This window comes from Onthophagus taurus, chromosome 1, assembly GCF_036711975.1.
Source record: "Onthophagus taurus isolate NC chromosome 1, IU_Otau_3.0, whole genome shotgun sequence".
NCBI lineage: Eukaryota > Metazoa > Arthropoda > Insecta > Coleoptera > Scarabaeidae > Onthophagus > Onthophagus taurus.
Genome location: NC_091966.1, coordinates 40,256,262 through 40,269,230, shown reverse-complemented (window position 1 = coordinate 40,269,230; position 12,969 = coordinate 40,256,262). Strand labels below are relative to the sequence as shown.

Sequence of the window (12,969 nt, the reverse complement as noted above, 5' to 3'; positions counted from 1 at the left end):
CTTGGCCTGTTGTTAGGATCAGCTTCCACTTTCTTCTATCGCGTGCCTTGGCCTTCCAGTTTCTAACTCCCAGCATTTTTAGACTTTTTCCTAAATATACATAATAAATTGGATTCATATTAATTTAGAATTTAATTAAGTTAAGATAATTTGTAGAATAAAACAAACACTGTTTCGATATTAAACGATTTTTATTAATTTTTTATATTTAAATCGAACCAAAAATCCTATGACAGCTGTCATGTCAAAAGTCAAATTGTTAACCTAAATATAGATAATACATAGTTAATCACAAAATTTGGATTTGTATCAATTTAATTAAATTAAAAGCATTAGGATAAAATAAAGAATGTTAGGATATTAACGGGGTTTTAATTAATTTTTTATATTTAAACCGAGCCAAAAATCCTTTATGACAGCTGTCATGTCAAATTGTTAACCTAAATATAAATAATACATACTTAATCACAAAGAAAACTTGGATTCGTATCAATTAAATTAAATTAAAAGCATTAGGATAATAACGAATATTAGGATATTAAAGGGGTTTTAATTAATTTTTTTATATTTAAACCAAACCAAAAATCCTTAATGACAGCTGTCATGTCAAAATCATCGTTATATTGGCACCACAACCCCAGGTGGGTCTTTGCTTGTTCTAGGTTCAGCTTCCACTCTCTTCTATCTCGTGCCTTGACCTTCTAGTTTCTAACTCCCAGCATTTCTAGATTTTTTCCACGCGGTCCTTATATCTGCTATTTTGCAGGTTCTAAAAACTGTTTGGCGGAACATTTGCTTCAGCTAACCTTTCTAGATGGCCGTATATTTGGCCTGTATATGTGGCGGAGTATATTTCTTATTCAATGTCTTCACATGTGCTATCCATTTGTTCTTCTAGTTCTTGTTCAAATTTTCTAGTTGTCTCAGGGTTTTTGAGTCATGTCAAAATAATTAACCTAAATATACATAATAATAAATTGGATTCATATTAATTTAGAATTTAACTAAGTTAAGATAATTAGTAGAATAAAACAAAGAATGTTTCTATATTAAACGATTTTTATTAATTTTTTATTCTTAAATCTAACCAAAAATCCTTTATGACAGCTGTCATGTCAAAAGTCAAAATAGTTAACCTAATTATAGATAATAAATACTTAATCGCAAAGACAACTTGGATTCGTATCAATTTAATTAAATTAAAAGCATTAGAATAATAAAATAAAGAATGTTAGGATATTAACGGGGTTTTATTAATTTTTTATACTTAAACCGAACCAAAAATCCTTAATGACAGCTGTCAAAAATTAATTAACTTAAATATAACTAATAATAAATACTTGATCACAAAGAAAAACTTGGATTCGTATTAATTAATTAATTTAAAATTCAATTAAGTTACTTAAACACAGCACTCAAGAATAAAATTAACCTAATTTCTTAAAAGTTTTGTTGTCTATTTCTTTTTCCATTGATGGCATCTAAAATGGGTTTCTCCTTTAGTAAATACCGTTCTCTTAACTCATTGATTTCCTTTTCCATCTCCGTATCCAACTTCATCATTAACTGTTGTAACTCATCGTAATTTAATACACTTAAAACTTTGAAATCGAAAAAGTCTGAAATTGACATGGCCATATTATCGAAATTGCTTGTTCCCAACTCGTGAACTTCCTTCCCCAATTCTTTACTTCCTCTACTACCGTATTGTTTCCCATTGGTGAGATTAATTTTGGTCGTATTCATACTTTGCCCAAATTGTTCATCACTCTTTCCACAACACACGTCTTTTAACGTATCATCATCTTTACCGACATTTTTTTTATTATTTTCTTCACTACTTTTACTCACATTATTACTTTGTTTATTTTTAATGGAATTTACGTCGGAAATTATCTCACTAAGTACGTTAGGTCCTTTACCGGTCATTATAAATTCGTGATATCTTAAATCTGTTGCTTTTGCACGTTCAACGCGATTTTTTACTAAACATACACTAACAAAATCGATAAAAGGGGCACTCCACTTATCTAATTCTTGAAATGATGGTGGCGGTCTTGTTGGAATCATAAAAAGGGCCCTCATTGGATGGATATCGGCGTATGGTGGTTTACCTTCAGCCATTTCTAAGGCTGTCACTCCTAAACTCCAAATATCAGCTAAAGAATCATATCCGATTTCTAAAATAACTTCGGGGGCCATCCAATAAGGTGTTCCAATCATTGTGTTGCATTTCGTGATGTTATGTGTTAATTGAGCCGTTATTCCAAAATCTGCTAATTTTGCGTGTCCCTCTGAGTTTAAAAGAACGTTTCCCGCTTTTATATCACGATGAATCATTTTTTTTCTATGTAAATATTCCAATCCTTTAAGCACGTCGGATAAAATACAAGCAATTTCATCTTCCGTTAAAGTTTTTTTACGCAATTTGATTATATCAGAAACTGAACCCAAACTACAATATTCCATAACAATCCATAATGTTGTATCTTTAAAAAAACTTCCGTAATATTTTACGATGTACGGCGAATGACATTGTTGCATTATTGAAATTTCCTTGATGATTTCTTGAAGATCACTATCAACGGCAACCTGTTTAATCGCCAATATTTGATTGGTTTCTTTATGAATTGATTTGTAAACACTTCCGAAAGAACCCTCACCGATTTTTTGAATGACATCGAAGATCTCTTCGGGTTGTTTATAAAGATTTTCTTCTGTTAACGTGGTTAATTCCGTTTTAGAAGACATTGTGCAGATTTATTTTTATAATCCTGAAACAATTTTCTTATTTATTATATAAATAATTTTTTTGTAATCTCTCGATATCACCATCACCGATTATAACATCGAAACGATTTTAAAACCATTTAATAAAATATTAAAAAATCGAATAATCTTTATTAAGGAATTTATTGTTGATTGATATCTGAAATTAAAGGCAAAACCATCTATTTTAAGACAAATAATAACAATTAGTTCATTTTTAATATTTTGAGGTTATAAAAAAAAATTTCTCAGTTCTTTTATAAGAAACCCACCGAATTATGAAATATCATTCGAAAAATGAATTTGGAACTTAAAATTAATGTAAAAATACAAATTTATTAAAAATAATTAAAATAAAACCAATTTTACTTTATAGGTTAACTGTCAAATTTGACTTTAAATGTCACTTTTAAAATTTAACCAGTAAAATATTTTTAAATACAGGGTGTTTCACGTAATTGGTTCCTTAGAACTTTTTCAGGTGCCACTATTCGTGGATTTGAAAATTTGGTAGCATGGTTTGTTCATTCGGAACTTTCGATCTAAAATATTTTCAAGATGGCCGCCACTTCCGGTTTACCGGAAGTAGACTATAACTTTGTTATTTTAAATGGAATGCTATAGTTTTTATTACACCGTTTAATTGTAAGTGAAAAAATAGGTTGACTTTGATAAAAGTTATTGGTACCTAGCGTTTTTCGTTTTCGAGTTATTTTGGTTTTAAGCTTTTTCTCGTAAATTTCAACAAGCTCTTTAAAACCCCATATCTCAGGTTTCGTTCATTCAAAAAAGATCTACATTGGCACGATTACTCTTCAGATGCTGTCAAATAGATTGTCATTTGTTGTATCGTAGTATCTTATACAGACTGGTCAAAAATTGAATTACTGTTTCTCCATATTCAATGGCAAGAAAGTCGAAATTGTCAAAAAAGAAACTTAAAATCAAAATAACTCGAAAACGGAAAACGCTAGGTACCAATAACTCTTATGAAAGTCAGCATATTTTTTTACGCACAGTTAAAAGATAGCATTTCATTTAAAATAACGAAGTTATGGTCTACTTTCGGTATACCGGAAGTGGCCATCTTGAAAATATTTTAGATCGGAAGTTCCGAATAAACAACCCATGCTAACAACATTTCAAAACTGTACGAATAGTGGAACCTAAAAAAGTTCTAACAAACCAGTTAAGTGTGACACCCGGTATATTATACTCTATTTTTTAATTCGAAGGAGTAAAATGAAAAGTCACGTTTACATAATAAACGAATGTAACTACTTATTTGATTAAAAATAATAAAAACCGGGGTGTACCTACATGCTTTGTCCTACATAAAATGTAACATGTCAATATAATTTGAGATTACTAGAATTATAAACATTCCGTTTAGCTCTACCTCTCTTAAGACGACTAGTAAGCATAAAATATATGGTTGTGAAGTTAGCCATAGATTTTAAAATCGAAAAATGACCGATTTTTTGCAATTCAAAACGTAAATTAAAATTAATATTTGAGTTTAGCACTCTTAGAACATTCCCTATACAAAAATTTACGGGAGAGTGTTTTCATTTAAGGGCGTACAAAATCCCAAAGTTGTGAACATACTGTTCGACCAAAATCGAAAAATGACCAATTTCTGCAACTCGAAACGGAAATTAAAATTCATATTTGAGTTACGGGGGGTAATTGTAATTGACGTTTTTAAAACATATGCTTCGTTTTGAATTTTTACTATTAATTCATCCTTAGAGTTGACTTGTGTAACATACACCCTTTCTTTCATGTGGCCCCACACATAAAAATCAAGGGGCATCAAATCAGGACTCCTCTTTCAATCCAATGATTAGTAAACATTTCATTTAATGAATTTTGAACATTTTGGGAATAGTGTGAAGGGTATCCATCATGCTGGAAAACCATATTACATCTGGTACATAGTCAAGCAGATCTATTAAATTGTTATGTAAAAATTCATTGTATGCTGCGCTAGTTAAACCATCCAGAGTATACGACAGGATCGTCGAGTATATGTCAAATCTCTGGAAAGGGACTTAAGAAAAGAATCAAAAAAGTTTTTGCGTTTTGTTAACATGAGCAGAAACAATATAAGGAATTTTTAAATTAGCATCTTTTTTGACACTTTAATTTAGAATAAGTCTCATTCCTTAATTTAAATAAATACGGCTTCCAAATTTTTAAATTAACATCTTTTTGACACTTTTAGGTTATACGAAAATATGTTATATTTCAACTTTTTTTTTCTCAATATTTTTCCAATCCAACCCAACAATTATTATACACCATTTTAAAGAGAAAGCTTTGAGCTTTAATTTAAAATAAGTTTCATTTCTTAATTTCAATAAATACAGCCTCCAGGAATTTTTAAATTAGCATCTTTTTTGACATTTTGAGGTTGTACGAAAATGTAAGTTTTGTTTCAACATTTTTTTCTCAATATTTTTCCAATCCAACCCAACAATTATTATACATCATTTTAAAGAGAAAGCTTTGAGCTTTAATTTAAAATAAGTCTCATTTCTTAATTTCAATAAATACGGTTTTCAGGAATTTTTAAATTAGCATCTTATTTGACACTTTTAGGTTATACGAAAATGTAAGTTTTGTTTCAACATTTTTTTTCTCAATATTTTTCCGATCCAACCCAACAATTATTATACATCATTTTAAAGAGAAAGCTTTGAGCTTTAATTTAGAATAAGTCTCATTCCTTAATTTCAATAAATACGGCTTCCAGAAATTTTTAAATTAGTATGTATCTTTTTTGACACTTTTAGGTTATACGAAAATGTAAGTTTTATTTCAACATTTTTTTTCTCAATATTTTTCCAATCCAACCCATCAATTATTATACATCATTTTAAAGAGAAAGCTTTGAGCTTTAATTTAAAATAAGTTTCATTCCTTAATTTCAATAAATACAGCCTCCAGGAATTTTTAAATTAGCATCTTTTTTGACACTTTTAGGTTATAAGAAAATGTAAGTTTTGTTTCAATATTTTTTTTCTCAATATTTTTCCAATCCAACCCATCAATTATTATACATCATTTTAAAGAGAAAGCTTTGATCTTTAATTTAAAATGAGTCTCATTTCCTATTTTCAATAAAGACGGCTTCCAGGAATTTTTAAATTATCATCCTTTTTGACACTTTCAGGTTATACGAAAATGTAAGTTTTGTTTCAACATTTTTTTTCTCAATATTTTTCCAATCCAACCCATCAATTATTATACATCATTTTAAAGAGAAAGCTTTGAGCTTTAATTTAAAATAAGTTTCATTCCTTAATTTCAATAAATATAGCCTCCAGTAATTTGTAAATTAGCATCTTTTGTGACAAGATGTAAATGTTGATGCTAACGTAATAAAGAATTTATTGGAATGGAGGGATTGCATATTTTACTAAAATTGATTCCAAAGGCCTTTACTGCGTGTATTTTGATAGCGATTTAATTCTGTCTTGGGACAGAAAGGGTTAATGCCAATTTGAACTTGAAAAGGTATAGAATCATTCGGGTTTCGGCATACAAAGAGACGTGTGGCTGAATGTTTCTAGGCGGTCGACAACATCTCAAATCTTCCTAGTGTAATTTTTGCATAAAACTGACCAATAGCAACCCTTCTTTTTGACGCTTCAATTTGAAAACACTCCTCCGAATTAAAAAATAGAGAATAACAAATATAAATTTGATATACAGAGAAATTACGTTTCTAAATTAATACTCACACAAACTACAATAAAATAGAAAGCATACTACAACATTCAACGTTTTCTTAGCAATAAGAAGACAAAGTTATCACGAAATTGTGTTGTTTTATTACGTAAAAGATGTTAAAAACTCTACAAACAAACTCTACATTGTTAAAAATAAAAAACCAGTAAAAAAGGATGATAATTATTAAATTAAATAAAGAAAATGTTAGTGGTGTTATAAATTATAGAAATTAACTTCTCAACACACTGAGTTTTAAGCATATTAATATCTCAACATAATTTAAGGTGTGTTAAAAAATTAATAAAAAATATGAATAAAAAAGTGTACCTATCCTCTAAAGTGTGGCCGATAATATCGTTTTATACTAATCCTATCAAGTCTATTGAGTTCCTAATTCTTTGAAAATCCCTCAGGGATGGGATAATCAAAAACAATAGGTAAATTATTAGGCATGTAGTTTATATCACACGTTGAAGCATTAATATAAATAATTTTACCATCAGATGACACTCCATAACCTAAAAAATTTCATTTTATTTTATTAATTATTTGTAATTTTAAAATTAATAAAAAATAACCTTCATGAATATGCCCGAAAATGTGATATTTCGGTTTAACTCTCTCCTGGACAGTTGTTAAGAGTTCAACACAACCAGCCCTTATTCCCGAACACACTAAATCTCCGTGTCCGACTGGTGGGGTATGTGTTATTAAAATATCAGTGTTTTCCGGGATTAGATTCCATTTCTGAAGACACTCTGAGCCGCGTTCTAAATTAAACCCCCAATTGCCAAAGGATGGTTGCCTAAAATAGAATTTTATTTTCGGAGAAACATAATTTTAAAAATTTTATTACCAGGGCGTTCCGTATATTTTAATTCCATACAATTCCAATCCAGCGTCTTCCAAATAAGTACAATTCGTTAAATAATGTCTTATATTTTCGGTGTGAACAGCTTCTTTGATATCATCTTCACCTTTTCCGTAACTCGGACAATGGAAGATTTCTCTGTGTCTTGATGAAGGCTCAAATTTCTTTTTAAACACATCTATAAATTTCGGGTCAAAACTTAATTCGTGGTTCCCACTGATTACGATTTTATGTTTATGGGGCAAAGTTCCTTAAAAAAAATGTTTAAAACCTAAATAAAAACTAATTAAATTTATTACCTATCCATTTATTAAACTCTTTAACTTCATCTATATGACCGCACCGTGAAAAATCTCCAGCGTGAATAAAAACATCACCATCGGGAATATCATATTTAATGTTATGAACCAACGAGTGGGTGTCACTCATACACACGAAACGAATTTGGTTATCATTCGGTGGTTTAGCGGGTAATTTAACGTTAACTTTAAATAATTTTTGGGTTTTACAAATCTCTTTCCAGGCCGCCGTTGGATTATCACTTAAAGGATGCACTAAAATATTACTCATATTCCTTTAAATAGGTCGCTTTCTTTATTTCTCACGGTTCATTTTAGATAAGTACGCGTGAAAAGCGACTTTTCTGTTATATTTCGAGGAATTTATCGAGTAAATCAAGCCATATTATCACAAAACAAATAATCACGTACAATCGATATGATCGTTTTTTTTTTTTGAGGTTAGAATGTGCTCATCAATCTCATTATTTTTTATTTCAAGTTGTTTTGTAATTCTTTTATGACGTCAAAATCTAAATAAAAGTGGGTTATTTTTAGAATATTTTGGTTTATTTTTATTCAATATAAAAATGTATCACAAATTTTAAAAATAATCAAGATTTTAATACTTTTCCCCTTGTTATTTTAACCTCATCCACTGGTTTATCGTTTTTATCGGTTTCCACCAACCCAATTCTTTTAACAACGGTCATTCCGGAATGTACACGACCAAATATAGCGTGTTTACCATCCAACCACTGTGTAGGAGCTAAAGTAATGAAGAATTGAGATCCATTCGTATCCGGACCAGCATTAGCCATCGAAAGAATCCCCGCCCCGGTGTGTTTTAATTCGGGGTGAATCTCGTCTTTAAAAGTTTGACCATAAATTGAAACCCCACCTTTTCCTGTACCCGTAGGATCACCCCCTTGTATCATAAAATCACGAATTATCCTATGAAAAATCGTACTGTTATAATAACCCCGCCGGACTAATTCAGCAAAGTTCCTACAAGTTTGTGGGGCGTGTTTCCAATATAATTCTATTGTAATTTCACCCATTCTGCAAAAAAAGCGATTATTTCAAGAAATTAAAAAAATATTTCAACTAACGTTGTTTCTAATACAACAAAAGGCGGTTGCCACATTTTATCGGGAATTCCCGTTTGATTAACACCTTGTACCGCCAACATAGCCATTATAATTATTATTAATTATAATAATAATAACGAAAAATTCAAAAAGTGCGGTTAACAACAAAACGTCAAAATGACAATTAGTTTATTTTTGACATCTATACATACACCACATTCATTTTAATACGATATTAGTTAAAAAAATATTTAAAAAAAAACCGGATTAATTAAATTAATACTTTTATAAATAATTTACTTAATTCAATTTTTATATCTACAATTATTTAACACAAATTAAATTTTAATTTTATTAACGTTACGATGTTTTTAATAGTTTTCGTTTCTTCAATTTGACATCAGATTAAAAAATACACCTATACATAAGTGAGCTCAACTTGTCAAGTACCTACCAGTACCTACGTAATGAAGTGGTGTGTTAACTTCACGTTCGATGTATCAAGGTCCGTTGAGCTGTTGTTATGAACATATCCCCCCGCAAAGGTCTTGCTGTGACGTCATTGGAACAATTGACATTTCTATGTTTTTATTTATACAGTGTATTTCACTTAAGAAGCAATATACAAAACTATAAAAAAAAAATTTTAAAAATATTAAAATATAAAGCGAAATATTAACGATTATAATTTTATTATTGGTAGGTTATCCAACTTGACTCGGTTACCATGGTGATTAAGATCCAAATATTACAAGTGTGCAAGCTTGTCAAAATTGAAATTGAATTTAAGTTTTTTTAAGAAAAAAAGTCTAAATTGGTTTAAAAAGCTGTATTTAACTGAAAATCGATCGTAAAGAATTCGAATTGGTTTAAAATTAATAAAAATTAGGTTAGAATTGATAAAAACAATCGGAATAAAATTGTATTACTTTAAGGTTATCCAACTTTACTCGGTTACCATGGTGATTAATATCCAAATATTGCACTTGCTTGTCAAAATTGACGTTGAATTTAAGTTATTTTAATGAAAAACACATAATTAATTGGATTTAAAGGTTGTATTAAATTCAAAATAGGTAAATGGATGAAATTATAAGCAAGGCAAGTGGATTAAATCAAAAAAAAAATTTTTAGATCAATTAAAATGTACAAGAATTTAGGATTAAATAACAATTAAAACTTTCAGTTGTCAATGTCAACTTTAATTTTATTATTCGAAAATAATCTTCATAAAATAACCTTTAAAGTGAGTCCAAACTTGATGCATTTATCTCAAAAAAACAAAAAGTTCCAACTTTCAACTTTTAATTTTAACATATTTGTCAACTTCATAAAAAATCTTTTAAAATGAGTCCAAACTCGACATATTTAACTTTAATATTAATGGAAATCATTTCCGGTTTGAAACGTCAACGTCAATTTTGACATAAAATTTCAAATGTCATTTTCATTAAAAAACGTTTAAAATGAGTCCACAGATGACGAACTTATCTCAAAAAACAAGAAAATTAGAATAAAAAACGTTAAACCCGAAATTAGCAACAATGAAGATAGCAATTTAATTATTAAATATTAATACCAACCTTAATTTTTAATTCTTTTTATTGTATTTTATTTTTGTGATAAATTTTAAGACATTTTATAAAAATTAAGAATTTGTCAAAATGACATTGACATTTCAAAACGGAAGTTGCTTATATCTCGAGTAATATTGGAATTAAACGTATCATGTTTGGGCTCATTTTAAAGGATTTTTCACAACAATTACCAATAAGTTAAAATTGACGTTGACATTTCTAACCGAAAGTTGACCATAACTTCATTAATAGGTTCGTTCCAACCGCACAAATTTGACTCGTCGTGTACGCATACACGACTAGTACAGGACTTTTTTCTGCGCATGTTCGTCCGTGGACACGTTCGTGTACGCGTACATTTCGTCAACGCTGTTGGAACAGTTTGAAATTTCTATGTACGTTTTATATCCAACCCTGCCGATAGTTAGCGCTGCAATCACAATTTGCCAATTCAAACGAAATCCATTTACTCATTTTTTTAACAATAATGAATTAAAGTAGCATTATTAGAAATGTAAAAAAACCGTAATAACCCTTACTAGAAAAATTAAATAAAAATATGCATGTTTTTACACTTTTTTGATTAATTTGTGTATGAAACTTGTCATAAAACATACATATGAAATAAAAGTTCTTAAAAATGTGTTAAACAAAACAGCAGAAACATGTAAAAGAGTAGAGAATAATCCAAATCCAAATGTCTGTCACGACGAACTGAGTCTTATATGTAAAAAATTTTGTTCAGATTTCTCCAACTTGCGGTTATACCGGAAATGAACCCCAACTTTGTTATTTTAACAATTTTTATTGAATTTTGGAGATCCCCGCCAAATTTTAATACAATGTGATAAAGTCATCATATGTCTAGAGTGCACCATTTATGAAAATTTCGAAAATTTGGGCGGATACAACCGTTCACAATAAAAATAATTTTTCGAAATTACAAATATTCCCAAAGTTTGCACAGAGACGACCCATAGCTTACATAATGCTTGAAAAGCAACCCCCAAATTAGGGTTGCCATTTAAAAATATGAAGTTTTCGACTTTTCGAGATAGGCAAATTCGGGGAAAATTTCTGACCAATCTGTAAAATTTTTTAAAAAACTTTTCAAGGGTTATGTAAACTATGGGTCCTCTCTGTGCAAACCCTGAGAATATTTGGCTCGAGTATAATTTCGAAAAATTACTTTTATTGTGAAGGATTGCATCTGCCATAATTTTCGAAAAAACTGAAATAATTCATAAATGGTGCACTCTAGACATATGATGACTTATATCAAATTATATTAAAATTTAGTGGGGATCTCGAAAACTCAATAAAAATTGGTACATTCCATTTAAAATAACGAAGTTGGGGTCCATTTCCGGTATAACCGGAAGTTGGAGAACACTGAAAATATTTTAGCTGAAACGAGCACCTCGGATAAACGCTGTATGCAAATTTTCAGAGAAATAGTGCCAGTAGTTTGCCACATAGATATAGACTCAGCTCGTCGTGACAGACCCGCTTGATGGTAAAGATACCCATAAGAGATACAAACAGACCGGCTGCACAATTGGAAATGGGTTATGCTCTGTTATGCGCAAGCGTTAAAGAACGTGACAAACCGTACATCGTCGAAACCAGGTACGCATTTGACTTGTCGCGGACGCATACATGAACGCGTCCGACGGTCGTCGGAACTCATGACAACTTGTCGCCGACCAGTCCGCGGCACGTCCACGGGTCGGATGGAACGGCACTTTTCAACTGCGCAGGCTGGTGACTGTCAATTGACAGTCAAAAGTGCGGTTGGAACGAACCTAATATTGAAGATAAATAATTCGTGTTTGTACTCATTTTAAAGGATTTTTAATGAAGATTACAAATATGTCAAAATTGAGGTTGACATTTTAAATCTGAAGTTAGTTATCATATAATAGACAAATGGGCAAGTTCATGGTGTTTTTTTTATGATGTATTCTTTATTAAAAAGAACTATTAAAATGAGTTCAAACATGATGTTGCTAGATATCACTATGTTGTATATTTTTATTGCACTAAAACTAGAACTAACGCTTCAGACGCACTTAAAATCTTTTTTAACATTTTAAAACTAACCTTCCTTTTTTTTTTTAGCTCTGAGGCCTAGATATACAGTAGTAGATATTTAAGATTCATGATTTTGTTGGCGATCGACCTTATGGACACACTGCTATATTCCATACATAATGGGCACCTGTATATCATATTATACTTACTTTTCCTCCAATGACGTCACGTTTCCTTCCTCACCCCGTCAACGTCAATTTCTTCTAGTTGGATAACCTTATAAATAACCAATACTCAATGGACCTTGCCCCGCCAGACTAATTCAGCAAAGTTCTTACCATTATCTATGGTTGCTACAAGTTTGTGGGGCGTGTTTCCAAAATTCTATTGTAATTTCACCCATTCTGCAAAAAGAGCGATATATTTTAAGAAATTAAAAAAATATTTCAACTAACGTTGTTTCTAATACAACAAAAGGCGGTTGCCACATTTTATCGGGAATTCCCGTTTGATTAACACCTTGTACCGCCAACATAGCCATTATAATTATTATAATTATTATCAATTATAATAATAACCAAAAAATTCAAAAAGTGCGGTTAACAACAAAA

The 12,969-nt window shown here is 30.1% G+C and overlaps 3 protein-coding genes and 1 long non-coding RNA gene across 6 annotated transcripts; 1 reads left to right on the top strand and 3 right to left on the bottom strand.

Moving 5' to 3' along the window:
- Nucleotides 1-1,041: 1,041 nt before the first annotated feature.
- Nucleotides 1,042-2,751, bottom strand: LOC139428848 (serine/threonine-protein kinase 4-like). The gene has a single exon (XM_023063830.2). The coding sequence runs from the start codon at nucleotides 2,749-2,751 to the stop codon at nucleotides 1,441-1,443; it is 1,311 nt and encodes a 436-aa protein (XP_022919598.1). The 3' UTR covers nucleotides 1,042-1,440.
- A 4,146-nt stretch (nucleotides 2,752-6,897) lies between these two features.
- Nucleotides 6,898-7,948, bottom strand: LOC111428338 (metallophosphoesterase domain-containing protein 1). The gene is made up of 4 exons (XM_071201338.1): nucleotides 7,678-7,948; nucleotides 7,364-7,628; nucleotides 7,086-7,312; nucleotides 6,898-7,025 (listed from the first exon to the last, which is right to left on the bottom strand). Exons 1-4 carry the CDS (start codon nucleotides 7,946-7,948, stop codon nucleotides 6,898-6,900), a joined length of 891 nt encoding a protein of 296 aa, XP_071057439.1.
- On the top strand, nucleotides 7,761-8,218 carry LOC111428369 (uncharacterized). The gene is made up of 2 exons (XR_002708061.2): nucleotides 7,761-7,848; nucleotides 7,902-8,218. It is a non-coding gene; the product is annotated as an uncharacterized lncRNA (long non-coding RNA).
- On the bottom strand, nucleotides 8,205-12,905 carry LOC111428354 (peptidyl-prolyl cis-trans isomerase-like 1 Cypl). 3 transcript variants are annotated; one of them, XM_071201339.1, is made up of 4 exons: nucleotides 12,814-12,905; nucleotides 12,568-12,762; nucleotides 9,208-9,377; nucleotides 8,205-8,718 (listed from the first exon to the last, which is right to left on the bottom strand). In XM_071201339.1, the coding sequence occupies exon 4, from the start codon at nucleotides 8,715-8,717 to the stop codon at nucleotides 8,271-8,273; it is 447 nt and encodes a 148-aa protein (XP_071057440.1). In that variant the 5' UTR covers nucleotide 8,718; nucleotides 9,208-9,377; nucleotides 12,568-12,762; nucleotides 12,814-12,905; the 3' UTR covers nucleotides 8,205-8,270. The 3 variants fall into 3 exon arrangements, with proteins under 3 accessions (XP_071057440.1, XP_071057441.1, XP_022919613.1); XM_071201340.1 differs by lacking the exon at nucleotides 9,208-9,377; XM_023063845.2 differs by lacking the exons at nucleotides 9,208-9,377; nucleotides 12,568-12,762; nucleotides 12,814-12,905 and adding an exon at nucleotides 8,769-9,167.
- Between the last annotated feature and the right edge of the window lie 64 nt (nucleotides 12,906-12,969).